We start from the raw sequence: 18730 nt of genomic DNA, 5'->3' as shown, positions 1-18730 counted from the left end.
AGAGCGGGGAGAGAAACCATAAGAGAGAGCGGTCCGGACTGGTGGAGTCCCTGGTGGTGCCTAGAGACAAGCAGTAACCACGAGCAGGTAGGAACCTGACAGGGAGAGCCAGGGAAGGACGCCTCACATGACCCATTGGAGAAAGACTGATAGGATTGTCACATGATTTTAATGAAATCTAGCAGGCAAAGCTGTTCCTGCTACTTACTTATTATAATCTCAGCATTTATATTGTGCTTTCGAGTTTTCAAAACCATGCAACAACTCTTATTGCAGATTGGAGGCCTGTGGCTGAGAGAGCGTGGCTTGCCTATGGTAACCAAACTTGCTCATGACAGCAGCGAGATCTAAACTCGGGAACACAACCCACACAGCTGCTATTTAGAAGTGGGGGGGGGACTAGAGATTTTAAATGCAGCCACACATGTAACATCATGTCTAGTCTGGCCCCTTGCCACTAGCCTAAGTTGGCCAGCTTGATGCCAAGAAAAGCCCCACTTGCCCAGGTCCCAAAAAAGGGTGTTCCACAGATCTCAACCCCTATCATGTTGTTAAAGACCAGGAGTGACCCACACTGAATCACATGGTTGAGAATATAGTGCGGGTTCCTCCCTCTCCTACTAGGGCATTCTTTCTCTAGATAAGCTATCTGGAGAGGGAACAGCTTCAGGCACTCTCTACTTCAAATGGCTATAAAGAATCTGCTTTAGCAAAGACCTATTTGTTTCTCTACAGAGCCAAATATTAGACCAGCATTTCACATTACATTCAAGATGCACACAAGGAAGCAACTTATTGGAGTTTTAGAATTGGTGTATGCACCTGACAAATCTGGCTGGTGAATGCCAGAACAGATGAGATGGATCTTGGTCTCATCCAGCAAGGACATTCTCATGTATCACAAACTATCTGAAAGGGTGGTGGGCAGACACATATCTGAGTCACACCAGAGCTTGGAAAAGTTACTTTTTTGAACTACAACTCCCATCAGCCCTAGGCAACATGGCCACTGGATTAGGCTGATGGGAGCTGTAGTTCAAAAAAGTAACTTTTCCAAGCTCTGGCATCCTAGGGTTATTTACAAGTTTTAAAACCCTACTCACCTGTGTCCTTCTCCAGACACCCCTTCAGAATATAGGAAAGGAAAAAGCAATGCAAGAACTAACACCTTACCCCTACCCATCAGCTATCTTTCCATTCTACCAAAGAGCTCAGTACAACTCAAAAGCTTGCATAATCCTCTAACAAACAGTCGCAGAGCATCTGCTTTGTGTGCAGAAGATCCCTTGTTCTATCCCTGCCATTTCCAGGTAAGGCTGTGACTGTCCCCTATCTGAAACCCTGGAGATCTGTTGCCAGCCAATATAGACAATGCTGAGCTAGATGGGCCAGTGGTCTGACATGGTATAAGGCAGCATCCTACATTCCTATGTTGCTGCAGTGAAACGCATCTATCAGCCCATTTCGTTTCTTAGGATTGATGCTGTGCAAAAGCTCTGCTTGCAACAGCTACTTTCTTTCTAAAACACATGGGGGTTCCATGTTCACTGAGGCAATCCAAATGGCGGGTTCTACTCGTGGCAAGTTAATCAGACAAGCCCTTTCCCACAATCAGCAAGATGGCCCAAAGTGTGATAGGAAGCAAATGGCTGCTGTAGAACAAATGGGGTCATGTGCATCAATACTTACATAGATGCTTATGCTGGATTGTTCCATTGTACTATGAAATAAAAACAACAGCTTCCTAAATTATTTACTGTTTACTGCAATAGTTTTGGAAGGATGGGCTGTGGGAGTAATAAGCAGAGCTACTTCCATTTCCAACCAGATTGCTAAGAGCATCCAAGTCCACTCCTGTCTGGGACAGGATTTGTAGAGGCTTCTGGAGCCAGACTGACATCAGTTTGCAGGAGGGTACGCACTGGAGCACAAAGAAGGGACACAGCAAGGTTAGTCTAACATGGGAGACAGCCTGCAGGTAGTATTAAAAGCAGCTAGCCTGCCCAGTTCTGTACACCTGACAAATAGGTTCAAGGGAGAGGAGAAATACAAATGCCTGCAATGAGAGTACTTGGCTGCCCATATGTTCAAGATCACTTAATGAACCTGAGCAGTGTCATATGCGCAAGATCACTTAGGTGGCTTCCAGACAACTTGTTTATTGAACATTCATTCCGATTTGTTTGCAGGGAGGTTACATGAAGTTGCATCAAAGCAAGAATTATCCCAAACTTTCCCGTCACTTTCCTTATCACAAAGAGGCCGATCTTTTGGGGAAGTAGGTTTGCTGTGCAAGGCTTCCTAATCATCTATAATTGTGCAACCTATGATTGAATCCCACCTGAAAATAACAGCAGCTTGGCAGCACCCTTAATAAATTAGTTAACATGTTATCACCTTGCAGCCACCTTGTGTCACTCACCATCAAGGTGGTTAAAAGACTGGTGAAAGGGATAGTGGATATCCTCCCAAATTTGCATAGCGTGCTTATGGGCAAAGCAAGGATTCTAATTCACATTTATGATTGCAGGTATGGAATTTAGGGGGCGCTAGAGTGCACAGGAGTGATCTTGGCTATAAAGTGTGTGGTGCTCCTGGCAGTGCTTCCCAGCTGTTCCTAGCTAGTAAGTGGACACCCCATTCCACACCTTTGCCCAGCTGGCATTTGAATCCTGCTCAGATCTTCTGCTCCTCAGAAGCAAAAATGCACAGGGGTTTTGTGCCACCCACTGATACTACAATTCTGCTCTCCTTCCCCAGAGAGAAGTAGAACCAAGTGGTACCGGCTGAAAAGAGCAAGCAAAATTACTAAGGGGCTGGAGCAACTCCCTTATGAGGGAAGGTAATAAGATTTGGTGCTTTTTAGTTTAGGGGGGGAAAGGTTAGGAAGGAGAGACATGAGAGTGAGGTATAAAATTGTGCATGGTAAAAGCAGGTACAGAGAAGTTTCTCTCCCTCTCCAATGAAGCTGAATGTTGGGAGATTCAGGACAGACAAAAGGGAGTACTTCCTCACACAGCACATAGTTAACACTATGGAATTGGCTAACACCAACGTGGATAGCTTTAAAAGGGGATTACACAACTTCCTGGAGGATAAGTACTATCAGTGACTACTAGTCATGATGGCTAAATGACCTCCAGTATCGGAGGCACTATGCCTCTGAATACCACTTGCTAGGGATCACGAGTGGGAGGGTGCTGCTGAGATCAAGTTCTGCTTTTGGGCTTCCCACGGGTGTCTGGTTGGCGAGTGTGAGAACAGAATGCTGGACTAGATGGGTCTCCAGTCTGATCCAGCAGGGCTCTTTGTGTGTCTTGACTGAGAATCCACTCTACCACACACCCCACAGCTTAGACCACTCTGTTTGGGTGCCGAAGTTGGCAAAAAGGCAGTATGTAAATGAAAATCAATAAATGTTGTTCTCCTCCTTCCTCTATTTAGAGTTGAGACAGGATGCACAACCATGGGCACATGCACACACATACACACCGTCCCCAGAATGGAATTTCTAAAATGAAAAATGCCAGACCACAAGTCTGCGAAAAGCCATATATTGTCTGACCTGGACCTTCTATTCCAAATACAGCCAGCTCGAATGACTTGGCGTGGAGGGAAAGACTGTCTGTACAAGCTGAAAGCCACTGCCTTCTTCATGGGGCTTGTTCTCTGCCAGGGTCGAAACCAGTTCCCAAATCTACGCCCTGGTGATACCTGGCTTGGCTCATGCCCTGAAACCTTCTCACACTAGGCCTCATGGCTTTTTCCACCCGCTTTGTAACATTCACCACAGGAAATGTCTCCATGCCTTGCTTGCTGAGGCAAGGGGTGAGGGAGCAGGGAAGTGGGGAGGGGGGAGAGAGAGAGGAGGGGGCAGTGTATAGTAAGTGCCCCCCCCACGATCTGGGAGCAGCTCCAGTGCTATATGAACTGGGGGAGTTGTTGGTAACCGGAGCAGCCAGTTGCAGCATGAATGGTGAGTCACGGAGGCCTGGGCCTTAGCCAGCATTTATTCCAGGGTCAGATTCTCAAGGAATATCCTGTGGTGTGGAGCAGGCAAGAGGAGTTGGTCTTTCCCTGCTACTCAGCCTCATTTTTTCTTGATATTTAATTTCTAAAATAAGGGGTGCTGGGTCTCAGGCTTGGCTGGAACCCACACTCTTTGTGTTGCTCCTGATCCTACAACATGTTGGAATTGGTTACAATTACTCAAGTCATGAGGGAAGGCACTCTGCACATGCTTAAAGGCACTCTTTCTCAAACCTGCATTTCTTACACAGAGCTCCTCTCCCTAGTCACAAAATGGAAGGTCTACATGGGGGGGAAAGGCAGCCTAGATTAAGCTTCCCCTCTTCCGCAATGGAAGCTTAGTTTGCCTCTTGTTTGATCAGTTACCATGGTGAGGGGGCTTGGGAACGTGGAGGCAATGGACACTTCAGCACTTCCAGCTGAGTGTGGGAAAGGTGCATCGATAACCACCTTTGATCTCTGAAACAGGGAGAGGGAACGAATACCAGCTTCTATTCCCCCCCCAATTTCTGCTTCACCACAAGTCCCGTCTGCTCTCCCAGAGATGGGAACAGAAGCCAGGCAGCCTCTGTTCCAGTTTCACTAGGGACCACTGCCATCATCACCACACTGTGTATAAGACCGGAGCGGTCTGGTTCCAGTCCCATCAAATCAGAGAAACCAGCCAGCAAGGCAATTTGGGGGGTCCTCAGAGTCCTAGTCATAATGGAGCAGAGAACATGAAAAAGAAAAGCCACAGTAGATCTAGGAATGAATAGGATGATGCATACTCAGTTTAGATAATGCAGGGATATTCAGAGTCCCAGTGCAACTTACAGGTGTCAGGTGCACTATAACAGCATGCCTAAGATTCTCTTTCAAAAAAAAAAAAAACGCTCTCTGGAAGTAGTTACTTTTTAAAATAATGTGTATACTACCAATTTAAATCAGTTGCCATGCTTAACTGTCATGGGTTCTAATCAATGGACTCTAGGAACTGTAGTTCTATGAAATCAGAACATTCCATTAGAGAATTTGGACATTTTAAAAACAAATTACAGTTCCCCAATTCTTTGGGGGAAGCCCAAATCAGTTTCAAACAAGTTTAAACCTGCAGTGTAAATGTACCCTTAGCAGACTTTTCTAACTACTTCTAAACCACAAACCGTCCTACAAATAAACTCACTAAGCGGCTATCTCTTAGAACCTCAACATAATGGGTTTAAGGTGCCCTTGCCCAAGACGCCCTTGGTGCCAAAACTAGTCTGTCTCCCCCAACATATTTTTAACTTGGGAGTGATCCACCTTGAGTCAACCAGGAAGAACAACCAGACTCTACTTGAGAGCCATTGTGGTGTAGTGGTTAGAATGTCAGACTAGGACCTGGGAGATGAGGTTCAAATCCCTGCTTAGCCATGAAGCTTGCTGGGTGACCTTGGGCCAGTCACTGCCTCTCAGCCTAACCTACATCACAGAGTTGTGGTAAGGGAAAAAAATAAGGAGGGGAAGAACCATGTACACCACCTTGAGCTCCTTGGAGGAAAAGTGGGATACAAATGTAAAAAAATAAATAATAAATATTCTGAAGATTTCCTGCAAACCTTGAGGGGTGCTGGCATCCCCTTGGCAGTAAGTGGCAACCCCAGAGCTCTTCTATTCAACGATTCGTTCCAGTTGTAGGACCGAGAATCAGCAGGCATCAACTTATTTCAATGGAGGGGAAAGGGACAGGGCAGTCCCAGCCCAGAGTGAGGAACAAAGTCACCCTGGATAGAATCAGGCTGAAGGTAAACCAGGTAAAGTCCAAAAGAAAAGCACAGCCAGTTTTTTTATGGAATGGGTAGACACCTGGGCAGAAGAAGCGAGAGCCAAGTATGGGATCAAGAACCCATGTAGGCATACATTTCCAACAATCTACATTTACATGTGGGTAAGAAGCACTCATCTGTATTTTCTGCTCGACACAAATTAGCCCAATGTTCAAACTGTGTTCCGGAGAACATGGGTTTCTTGGAAGCTCATTATGGGATTGTCAATGAGACATACTTCATAGGAACATAGGAAGCTGCTTTCTACAGTGTCAAACCACTGGTCCACCTAGTTCACTGACTTACTGTCAGTGGCTCTCCAGGATTTCAGACAGAGACCTCTCCCAGACCTACCTGGATATGCCAGGGATTGTATGGTATGCAAAGCAGGTGCTCCGCCACTGAGCTATAGCCCTTCTCAGCTATGGCCCTTCCAGCTTCCCTGATAGACAGTTTGCCTGCTACTACCAGGCTTCCCTTGCAATGTGAACAACCACAGGTGGAGTGTCAGGTATGCTGTAGGGTACCCTCTCATCCAAAGGGGCCACACAGTGAGGTCTTATAGGCCTGCACACTGCCCTGCATAACACCGCCTGTGCATCTTCCCACCAGATGCCCCAGAATTCTCTGCAGCATCCTGGGGTTCCACATGGCAGGGTCACAGGGGTTCCACGGCAGAGGAGAGTCAATGAGGAAAGAGTTCCCTGAAGATTGGAAGTCCAAAGACCACAGGCATAGCTAGTTACCTACATGAAGAAGTTGTTATTTGTTTATATAGTGCCACCAGTATACATAGTATTTTCTTGAGTGATATTTTCTTAATTCACACATGAGAACCTGAGGAACTTAACAATCTTAATTTCAGGGGAGAGGGAGGCAAGAAGGGAGAGCCATAGATAATAAGAAATGAAGATAAGCAAAGGCAGCTATACATAACCTAGGCTTTGATTTAGTTGGGTATAGCAACCAGGTGTGTAAGCCAGAAAAAGTGGGTTTTGAGATGAGATTTGAGGGGGGAAAGAAAAAACAGAGAGAGGTAGTCCCATGTAGCTTATCTGGGAGGGAGTTCTAGACATAAGGGTCCGCAAGAGAGCTACACATAAGACAAAATATTGCTTATCCTCCACCCCCACTCACAAGATCATCTTTAGCCGTTAAGAGTTCCAGGGGACATGGATCCTGGCTCTATACCACCTCCACTCCCAACCATACCACTATGGCTGCTCAGTTCACAACTCTTATTTTCCCATCACCACTCCTAGTGCCTTTCAGCCCTGACCTAGACACCCGGGCAAAGAAAACCAGCTGGAAACTGAGGCAGTGGCAAACAGTGGGATAGTCACAGCAAGAAACAGCCAGCTCCTGAGGCATCCCATACCCCCCCTCCCCACAAGTGCTGCTCAGAACCCCTGGAAGGCTGGCCTGGCAACTCCAGATATCAAGCGCTTTATGATCTCTGTCACTGGTGTTTTTAAACAGGCCCATGCAGAGTGTGCTATACACACCCTCTCTCTCTCAAGCCTGTGCACAGAGCATGACATAACAACAGAGTAGGGTTACCCAGCACACAGCTACATATATTCACAGCCTGCTAAACATGCACTCACAGGCCCACAGGAGAAACACACACACTTATAGTGAGAAACAGCCACACACACATTCAAAGCTTCCTCTCGTTCTACACAGCCTCCCACACGTAATCTCTTTCTCTCTCTCCCACACACATACACACAGGCACATACATCCTTCTTGTACACAGAGCCTCCCACTAACATGCCTGAATGCAGAGACTGATCTACGTGTGGAGAGATGCACATATAACTCTTAAAGAGACGCAAGAAGAGTTCCAATTCACAAACGCATCTGCAAGACTAAATACAGTGTTTTGAAGATGCACCCATAATCACACTGAAGCTCTAATGCACTTGAGCAGGGATGCTTTCTTCTGCATGATGTATGCATAGTCATATATGCTAAAAATACATATTCCTATAAAAAACAAACAGTCACAACCCACTGAACTCCCAAATACCCTTTGCCTTCTGTCTCTCCTCTGCCTGCCCCCTCCAATTTAGCAGCTAAGATACTGGACCACCCAGTCTCCAAATGAGCCTGCAGTTTTTACAGAAACTTTTCTCAACAGCTCCCCAACACCACCATCTCACTCCATCCTCCTGTTAGTGCCCATCTACTCTGGCCACAAGGGAGTGGCATCTCTAAGACAAGCTTGGCATGCCTTCCCCCGCCCCCATCATTCTGTTGTGCCATTCCTCCCATGGAAGCAACCTTCCTGGAAGCCAAAGGTGGAAGAAATCAGGAGAGTTGCAGATCCCATCCCAAACAGCCATAACCACAAGAAGAAAGTCATGTCCGTTCCTCAGAACCTTGGCACCTGATGCCAGCCATGGGAAGCAAAGGCCCTTCAGTGCCAGAAGGCAGCAGGTGGCCCCAATGCAAGAAAAAGATGCCCAAGTAAAGGGGACATTTGTGCCCAAACAGGCAGCAATCGGCAACAATGACCAGGTGAGGCTGTGGACCAGAGAAGAGGACAACGCCCATGCCATGCTGTGAGGTGGTGGTGCCCACTTCAAGCAATGATACTGGGGATTTGGCAAATGGCATGGGCAGAGGAGCAGCGTGCACTGCAGATGAGGGGCAGAATAAGGGCCCTCCCCATGCAAGGGAGGGAGGGAGGGGAGGGAATCAGTGCTGATGCCGGGAAGGGAACACCACTCACCTCGTGCCCGGGAGGGGCAGCAGCTGCACTTGGCCAGGACTTTGCGGAACAAGTGGTGGCAGGCACAGCCCTGCTGGCTCCCACCCCTCATGGTGCCGCCCGGCCGCGCTGGGCTCCGTCACCCACTGTGCCAGCCATCGAGCAGGGGGACAGCGCGGGCCGGGCAGGGAAAGGGGCCCGCGGGAGGGGGGCGACTCCCGCCACCGCAGCCGTTTGCTCAGTGACAGAACAACAGGGCTGGGCTAGCGCTGCCCATGGGGAGGAGGAGCCTCTGCAGCTGCCCCCCCTCCCCATCTCTCCCTCCCTCCCTCTCTCTCCCTTCATCCATCTCCAGAGCTTCCCGGAGCCAGACCCCCCCTTCACTCCCCGTTCCTGCTGAGCCATTGCAGCCAGCTCTGCAGCAGTGGAGCCTGCAGCCCGCATGGGTGAGGGGGTGGGCAGATCTCCATGTCTCCCTCCAACCTGGGGGCGAGCAAAGGGTAAGGAGGGGGTGTGCAGAGATGGACAAAAAGAAATATTCATTGGACACAGTAGTCAAAAGCTGGGAGTGAGGATGCCAGGATTGGGGGGGGTTAGGGGGAACATAAGGAACACATAAGGGGGGTCCTGTGGGCACTGCACATATAAAAAGGGGTGAATATTCAGAAAGCGCAAAGTTAGGGAGCTCAGAGTAGCAGCTGATGGAATGCCTAGGAATGAGTGAGCAACTCCTGTCTTCAGGCTGCTAGGGTTCAATGCCATCCCCTTGGGTTTACACACACACACACACACACACACACACAAAGAACGAGAGAGAGAGAGAGAGAGAGAGAGAGAGAGAGAGAGAGAGAGAGAGAGAGAATATCAGTGTTCCAGAAATAGGGTGGAAGAAAACCAGTACGTATCTTCTACCACCCACCCTGTATAGCAAAGATGAGGGACCTTCATCATCCATCCCATATTGAGATTGCCTCCCATAGCTGTTTCCTGCTCCCACTGTGTGTATGTGAGCTTAAGACTGCTTCAAACTGTTATACATTTTCCACACAGAAAGCAATTCCATATAGGACAAAAAAACACCCACTACAACCATGAAATCCATATAGAAATAGTCACATGACAATGGCACACATCTATTTTTGTTGTGTGTAGAAATCAGGAGCTCCGTTTATGAGCTCCAGCTGCAAGGCAGTGAAATAGATACCTGTGGGGATTGGCCAAGTTAGGGATAATGGTTAAGACTATCAAACTAGGACTGGAAAGCCCTATCTACAAATTCTTACTCAGCCTTGAAGTTCACTGGGTGACCTTGAGCCACTCACTAACTTAAACTACCTCACAGGATTGTTGTATGATTAAAATGTATGTGTGTGGTGGACACTGTGTATGCCACCATGTACTCTAGTTTGGAACAAAAGTAGGATATAAATATAAAAAAGAAGTCACATTGACATCATAATTTGAAGCACATTTAACACACATTTAAGCGTATGGCTTCCCCCACGGAATCCATAGAACTGTAATTTGGTAAGGGTGCTGGGAACTGTAGTTCTACAAGTGGTAAACTACAATTCCCAGGAAGTCATGCATGTTAAATGTACTTCAAATGTATGGTGTAGATGCAAGGAAATTGACACACAAGTGCTTTGTGAGTTTGTGAAATGTTGGTTACATTTTAATCAGCCCCACTACTGCACTACTACTATCTGTTAATTTTTCTCTCCTTTATATGAAGACAGAGATTCCCTAACTCATTCATTTTTTGTTCCATGTTTTGGTGGGGTGGACTCATTCACTACCAAATGGAAACAGCCATCCCAACAACATGTGTGTGGAATGGAACTCTGGTTCCTTTACAGCAGGGGTGGGAACATCTGTGGCCCTCCAGATGTTACTGGACTCCACCTCCCATCAGCCCCAGCCAGCTTGGCCAACAATCAACGACGATGGGAGCTGTAGGCCAGTAACATCTGGAGGGCCACAAGTTTCCCATCCCTGCCTTAGGGCCTTCAGCTGAAGCATATAGCCCTTAGAGATGAGAGAAGGAGTTAATTCCAGCTGCCAAACACAAAGACATCACCAGCATACATCTTGCCCTAACAGCCTAGCTACAGTGAAGACACTTCCCTACCTAGGTGCATTGGGGTGTGTGTGGAGATGAGGCAAGGGAAAGGACCAGCCTCACTGGAGCCAGAATACCATTGCAAGAGGAAAACAGGTAAAAGCTTGACTGGAGGAAGGAGGTGGAAGGAGTAGAGAAAAGAAGCACAGAAGAGTAGTAGCAGCTGGAGGGAGAGTAGTGGGTGTGTGGACTCTAGGACTGTTGCCTCCTCACTAGAGATGGAGCAAGAAAAAGAATGGCCATTTTTCATGTGCACATGTTAATACTATTTTCTTCTTAAAATGCCCATTCGCTAGAATTGGTGTCTGGGGAGAACACAATGGCTCGATCAGTTTGCTGCAATGTCAGGCTGTGCATGCAGGGGACCATCAGCTGTACTAAGGACACCAAAGGGAGAAGATAAGGGTCTGAGGTCAGGTACCACATATGACACACCACACTTATATATTCCATGGTTCATTAATTGTGAAGTACCACCACCCACTCATACTATGCTCACCATCACTCAAGTGTATCAGACCATCTCTGCTTTGCACTTAGGTAACTATCCCACTTTCCACTTCACAAACACCCTCCTAAGGGGACTGAAGAACCCCCCCCCCGATAATGGGACCACTAGATAGAAGGTTCCAATCCTCATGCATAGTTGAGAAAAGCTTTGCTACCAATTGGATGGCTTTAAAAGAGGATTAGGCAACTTCAAACAAGAGAAGGCTATCAATGGCTACTAGCCACGAGGCTCTATCTCCAGTATCAAGAAGCATCATGCCTCTGAATATCAGTTGCTGGGAATCACAAGTGGAGAGAGCACTGTTGCACTCAGGTCCTGCTTCGTTGTGGGCTTCCCATAGCGGCATCTGTTTGGCCAATGTGAGAACTGTGTCAGACTAGATGGGCCTTTGGCCTGATCCAGCAGAGCTATTATATTCTTACTCAGGCCAACTTATAGTCAATTAAAGCTGCTGGCCAGTCACTGCCTCTCAGCCTCAGAGGGAGGCAATGGTAAACCCCCTCTGAATACCACTTAATGAAAACCCTGTTCATAGGGTCGCCATAAGTCGGGATCGACTTGAAGGCAGCCCATTTCCATTTTTCCTGGGTGAGAAATAGAGTCACTCATTGACTACTGGCCAAGCTCTGGATGGAATAAAGCACTTCCCTTGAGACCTGGACAATATAGGCCCTATCAGAGGTGGAGGTCACCAGTCATATTCCAGATCCAGGTTGACTGGGGGCGGGCTGGCTCCATACAACCAGTAAGCAAATTCAGAAGTGCCAGGTCCCTGCATGATAGTCACAGCCATCTGGTGAGAATGAATACTCTCCCTCTGCCCTGTTGGAAGGCAAGTTCAACAAAGTCCCATACAGTCAAAGAATTTGCCCCTGTGGCGAAGGAGAAATTGAATCCAATGTGCACGTTTTATTGAGATGCCCTTTTTATCGTGATTTAAGGCAACAGCTAATTTCCCCTATTTTAATTTCCTTCCCAGGTAGACCGGAATCCTTTTATGTTGATTATTTATTGGGAGATTACTCCCCACAAGTTACATATAAAGTCGCCAAATACATTGCGGCTTCTATTTCGTGTAGAAAAGTACAGGTCAAATCCTTGTTAAAATCTTGATTGGTTGTACTAATTTCAAATTGTAATACATTTTATCTGTTTTTTTTTTGTATTTTTTTTTTGTATCTGGTCTATGACTGAAATAAATTGATTGATTGATTGAGTCACAGCCATCCCTCCCCCTCTTTTTGCTTCTGGGTTGAGAAAGAGAACCTTGTTAATGCCATCTCCCACAACAACTGGAGCCGATCAGCATGAAAGGGGAGAGTGTTAGCTATTGAAAAGAGTCTTGTCAGTCGCTGACTCATCTCCTTTCACTCTGATTGGTTCCAATCAGCAGGAAAGGACAAGGAAGCATGTTAGGAGACTTTTCTCAGTGGCTAACACACTCCCCTTTCGTGCTGATTGGCCCGTAGCACACTGCAGACATAGGTACCCTGCTGGGACCCTGCTCCGCAAAAAGTAAGGGGTATAAGACTCCCTGAAACCCGGGACAACTACACCCCTGCATACAACAATAAATGGGTTACACCTACACATAAAGGTAGCCACTGTGGTGTCCTCCAGATTCTGTTGGACTCCAACTCCCATCGTCCCTGACCATTGTCATGCTGGCTGGGGCTGATAGTAGTTGCAGCCCAACAACAACATCTGGAGAGCACAACTTTAGCTACCACATGGGCTGCAATAACTTCTTCCCACCACCACCCCAGATTTGAAGAGAAACTCTTAATAATGGCAAGACTTGGTGTTTGCTGGAGAACTGAGGAAAGCAAAACACTCCTGATCCCAAGCAAATGGAATGGGCAGGGTGCCTGCCTCCACTTTGACCCACTTTGGGCAAAGTCTGTAGCTCAGTGGGTAGAGTACATGCTTTGCCTAAAAACAGTTCCATGTTCAGTCCCCTGCATCTTCAGGCAGGCCTGGGAGAGACCCCCGTCTGAAACCCTGGAAAGCTGCCGCCAGTCTGTGCAGACAACACTGAGCTAGATGAGCCCATAGTCTATGACTCAGTACAAGACAGCTACCTGTATGAATAGAGCATCCTTGGTGTAAATCAGGTCTCGAGTATTCCTAACTTGTTTCACCCCTGCCTGCCTGTTGTTCCTGAGAGTTATTAGCTATTCTTCGAGCAAATATTCCACAGTCAATTGAAGCTTTTGTTCCATCCTTTCTTGTACTGACTATCGCAGCACTCTCTGTGCTTGGTCTTCCTGCCCTTTCCGTCAAACCTCTCTCCTCTGTTTTGAATTATTCCACTTGCCTAATTTATTCTGCTTGTTGCTATGATCAGGTTACTCTTCCCTACATTTGGCTCCCTTTTTCTATTTGCATTCTGTCCATCTGGTGTTGACCTTCATTCCCTTGTCCCCACTTGCCTAGGTATCTTGACCTCCTCCCATCTCTCTTTTCATGCCCCTTCTCATCATAAACCCAAAACCCATTCCCTGACTGCATCCTTTCTCCTTTGCTCCTTGTCACTATTGGAACATCCCCCTCTATCCCCCCTCTCTATCCCCCCTCCCTCCCTCCCTCCCTCTCTCTCTCTCTCTCCTTCTCTCCCTCCCTCTCTCTCTCCCATATATATATATATATATATATATCTGTCTGGCTCCTTCTACTGTACAAAATCTGTTTTTTAAAAAACCTGTTTCTTTCCTTCATCTTCCTCTGATCTCACCCTTTCCTCAGCATCCCCTTACGCATCTTGTCTTACCTGGAATGTAAGCCTGAGGGCACAGCCTGCTGTGTCTTTAAATTTTGTTTTATGTGTGCCGCTTAGTTTCTATAGGTCCTCTAGAAATAACAACAGTAACAACTTATTACGGTAATGGCTCTAACATGCAAGCTGCTTTAGATTGCTTATCCCGTTCATCCATGCTATAGCCATACAATGTGGTTCACTCAGCCCTTCCATTCTAGATATGACACCATTCACACAAGGAGCAATTGGCTTTATGATGTTTTGAAAGAGTAACTAGCAGACATGAAACCCCAGTCTGGATCAGAACCCTGCCGAGGGATAAATAGATTTTAACTCTTTGCCCCCCACTGCAGTCCTGATCCAGAATCAGCTCCCACCCCTGTGATTTGCCCTAAACAAAGAAAGAAAGAAGCTTCCATGCAAATTCTAATTGCATGAATTGTGTTGGATCTAGTTTGGGTCAAAGGCTAAAAGGCAGAAGCTTGCCGCTCATGCATCTGTGGTTCACAGAGTATTAGAATGAATTCTGATTTTGTCTAATACACATCTTAAGACCCTTGCCTTGATCAACAAGTGGATTGGCCAACAGAACAATTCAGAGCTAAATACACGGGAGGGAGGGAGGGAGGGAGGGAGGGAGGGAGGGACCACCTCTCTCTCACACACTAAACTAGGGATGGGAGAACATGTGGCCTTCCAGAAGTTGTTGGACTCCAGCTTCCACCAGCCCCATCCAGCATGGTCAATGTTCAGGGATGATGACAGTTACAATCCAACAACATCTGGATGGCCACAAGCTCCCCATCCCTGTCTAAAAGATCAAGCAAGGTACATTAGGAACTTGGTACTACTTCTGGTATTTGGGTGAACATTTCAGCATTCAAAAGATTGGCAAGTGCATGGATAATAGTTTGGAAGCACTGAGTGGGTTTCCTCTCTCCCTCTCCCTCCCCCCCCCTCTCTCTCTCACACACACACAGGTTCCATCTTCCTTCCTATTTTGTGACCACAGGAGAGGAACAGAGTTTCTCAGTGCGCTTCAGATGGGCCAAAGGTCACCTTGTGGACCTGTACTCTCTCATGGACCTGTCCTACTCCATGAAGGATGACCTGGAGAATATCAAGCGACTGGGAAGTGACCTGCTAGCTGCCCTATGTGATGTTGCCACCTCAGTGAAAATTGGTAAGTGGGCCTGGAAGCAAGACTGTTGTGATGGGTGGGGTACACTTGCAGGGCAGGAATCAGTGCAAAACAGCAACAACCAACCCTCCCCCTAAATAAGTGTATTCTAATATGTTTATTAAACTAAATGTATGTAATTTTTGTTTAAAAAAAACCTAGAGCTAGTTGCCCGTCATTCTCAGTGTCTTTGAATTCATTTATCAGATCACTAGAAAGCAGGAGTGGGTAACTGTTTGTATGCAATGGCCCTACAGCAGGGATGGGAAGCCTGTGGCCCTCCTGTATGGCTAATGTTGCTGGACTGCATCATCCCTGCCCATCTGGAGGGCCACAGGTTCCCCACCTGTGTACTGGAGACTTACCCACTCCTCAGGAAGCACCACTCACTTGCGCTCCATTCTGTCCATTGCTAACAATCCCTCAGCATCCCCATTTCCTCTTCCCAGTTCCACATTGCCAGTTGTTCCTTTCCACAGTCTAAAGTGGCAGACGGCATGTAACGCACACAAAAACTCCCCTGATATACCAGTAAGTCTCAAGAAAGACTTCAGGAAAATAAAGCGGCAATAATACAATGGTATGCATGATGTACAATGAGCCTCTTGCCAATATGAAGGTGGTTGCTAACATTTACAGGAACACCTGCATTTTCAGACCACACAGCACAGCAAACGGAGGTTGCAAGACAACCAGGTTAGTTTTCAGGACAACCAGCTGTGGCCAACTTCTATTATTTATTTATTTGTCATAAACAAATAAAGCCAGTGTGGTGTTGTGGTTAGAGTGCTGGACTAGGACCTGGGAGACCAGGGTTTGAATCCCCGCTTAGCCATGAAGCTCCCTGGGTGACCTTGGGCCAGTCACTCCCTCACCCTAACCTATCTCGCAGGGTTGTTGTGGTGATTAAATGAGGAGGGGAGGGAATCATGTACACCACCTTGAGCTCCTTGGAGAAAAGGTGGGATATAAATGCAATAAATAATAAATAAATAAGTAGTTCTGTTAGGGCTGATCACATGTTACAAGCTGGCAAAGTGTATTTACACCACAGCGTGGAAACCACGTGCAAAGCAACTTTTAGACTCGTGTTTTGACTGTTGCAGGTGTATTCTGCAACATGTCATTGACGGAATAATAGTCCATGAGTGGCAGATTTATACTGGACCATCCACACATAGTTCTGCTTGATTAGTTGTCCTGCAATGCTTCCCCAATGTTAAAACATTACTGCCATCTGGAGGGGCACTCCTGTGCTATAGCACAACAAAAGTGGGACAAAAAGAACCAAAACAGAACATCTGTGGTATTAAAAGTAACAAGATTTCAGCAGGAAGTTATGGGAGATGCACCTATTGGAAATGAAGCTACATGTCTGCACAAAACGTTTGCAGGTGCAAACAGCATTGAAAGTGGGCTCGCATATAACCACCCTGATACCATCAACACCACAAATCATCATGAATGCACGATAAAAAGGATGTCTGGAGGGCTCCTTGGAGCATGACCAGAGGAAAAAATAGTAAGGCTTCTTCTCCCCTTTGCAACCGCCCTGGAAAGACCAGGCAGCAAGCTTAACATGGTGGAACCAGCCAAGATGCTGCTCACCTTCTTCTGTGGCTTGGGCCTCTGGGGCTCCATGCTGGGCTTCCACATGATGCTGTTCACTGTTGTCCTGGAAGGATCTCTCAACATTGCTGCTAGCCTGGGGTTGCATCTCAGCTCCCTCCTCCTGGGAACACAGGTCTGGCAGCTACAATTAAGCATGAGAAAAACAGATCCAGGTTTTTAGGATACGATGAAGGCAGCTTGTTTGGTAGGAGCAAGATCAGCCTAGTACATAGATGACAAGCTGGAGAACAGCCATTAATGGGCATATTTTAGATGCAGGCAATTAGCATCATTTGCAGATCGTTTTCATTAGCGGCAAGGATGCCAAAACTACAGTTGGCAGACATATTGCACTTATCACATCATATTCTTATTCAAGTAGTTGTTTCCCTCAAATGAAAAAAAATCTAAGAGCCTCGGGGATGAGGAGGGGAGAAACTTGCACAGACTTAGAAATGACAGGTAAAAAACAGAATGAAGTTGCACTTCTTTTTTACTGGCCACGCCATTTTGTGCCAACTCATTTTCACGACCTCATCTCCACCATATATTTAAAGCAATATTATACCACTTTAAGCAGTCATGGCTTGCCCCAAAGAATCCTGGGAATTGGCATTTGTTATGGGTGCTGCGATTTGTTCAGAAGCTCCCTATTCCCCTCATAAAGCTACAGTTCCCAGAGTTGTTTAACAATCAACCACTCTTCCCAAGGAATTCTGGGAACTGTAGCTCTGTGAGGGGAATAGGGGGTCTCCTAACATCTCTCAACACCCCTAACAAACTACAGTTCCCAGAATGCTTTGAGGTAAGCCATGGCTGTTTAAAGTGGTACAATCCTGCTTCAAATGTATAGTGCAGATGGGGCCCAAGTGTCTTTAACTGTGAGGACTAGACTCTTACATTTAAGGAAATCAGAACAGATAAGGAATCTGAGATTCTCGGAGCTTCTCAAAAATGCAGGGGGTGTCCATTTCATATTCTGCATAATAAGGATAAATGTAGCCCTGGGCACAGGAATTGGTGGACTAGTTGGGATGAGAAGGAAAAAGGGACTGATAAAAAGGTCCCATTCCAGAGAGATTAGAATGAAATCTCCTTTCTCGCATAATGGAATAGCTGTGGGTATTAACCTGAAAGTTAAATGGAACATCCATGTTTTGAGAAAATATACTTCTGAGTATGAAGTTTTGATGATAAACAACTGGGGAACACTTCTATCTTCAAATCTTGCTTTTGGGCTTCCTAGAGGCATCCATCTAGCCATTTTAGGAAACAGAACGCTGAAGTAGAACCAAAGAACAGCCCTAACAGACCACACCAAAGGCCCATACTGCCCAGCATTCTGATCCCACAGTGGCCAATCCATGGGAAGCCCACAAGGTGGACATGAGGACAATAACACTGTCCCACTAATGATCCCAAGCAACAGGTATTATGAGGCAAATTTCCTCTGAAACCTGGAGATAATATGTAGCCATCATGACTAGTAGCCATGAATAGCCTCATCTTCCATGACTAAATGGACTTCTGGCGTGATTGGGTAGTCTGTCATCAGAGATCTGTGACTTGCTTTATAATGCTCTTCAGAATGAGAGGGGAAAGTCAGAGCCCCAGAGCAGATTTTTGACTATGACTCTGGAAGGTGGTGTGTGGATGTTGGGAATCCCACAACAGATACCAGAGCTCTTTGCAAGTAGATCACAGAGGAGCAGAAACAAGGGGACAAAAGAAGAAATGTATTTTGGCCAAAGCACATCTATTTTTATTTATTATAAGTTTTGTCATACCACTTTTCAATCATTATTCCCAGGGGTGATTTACAAAAAAGAATAAAACAATTGAAGTGTAAATTTAAAAGAATAAAATGAGCTAAAAGCTACAGAAAGCAGCATAAACAGCGAGCAGAATTAAAACAATCTAAAAAAGCTCAGAGAAAAAGAAAGCTGAAAGGGCAATAAAGAAGGCACTAGTGCACTTCTCTGAAGAAATCATTTCACTACTGAGGTGCCATCACTA

The 18730-nt window shown here is 46.4% G+C and overlaps 1 protein-coding gene across 8 annotated transcripts in view; it reads right to left on the bottom strand.

The window, feature by feature from the left end:
• Window positions 1-18730, bottom strand: part of ARHGEF25 (Rho guanine nucleotide exchange factor 25) — a 91742-nt gene that overhangs the window by 48352 nt on the left and 24660 nt on the right. For 7 of the 8 annotated variants that reach the window (XM_061614683.1, XM_061614681.1, XM_061614678.1 and 4 more), the window contains one exon: window positions 16712-16856. In XM_061614683.1, coding sequence (XP_061470667.1) covers window positions 16712-16856 — 145 coding nt within the window. Of the gene's footprint in view, window positions 1-8553; window positions 8801-16711; window positions 16857-18730 lie in introns of those variants that run through there. The other variant, XM_061614686.1, reaches the window with a different exon arrangement.

This window comes from Rhineura floridana, chromosome 3 (assembly GCF_030035675.1).
Source record: "Rhineura floridana isolate rRhiFlo1 chromosome 3, rRhiFlo1.hap2, whole genome shotgun sequence".
In the NCBI taxonomy this organism is placed as follows: domain Eukaryota; kingdom Metazoa; phylum Chordata; class Lepidosauria; order Squamata; family Rhineuridae; genus Rhineura; species Rhineura floridana.
This window is presented reverse-complemented; position numbering and strand designations above follow the sequence as displayed.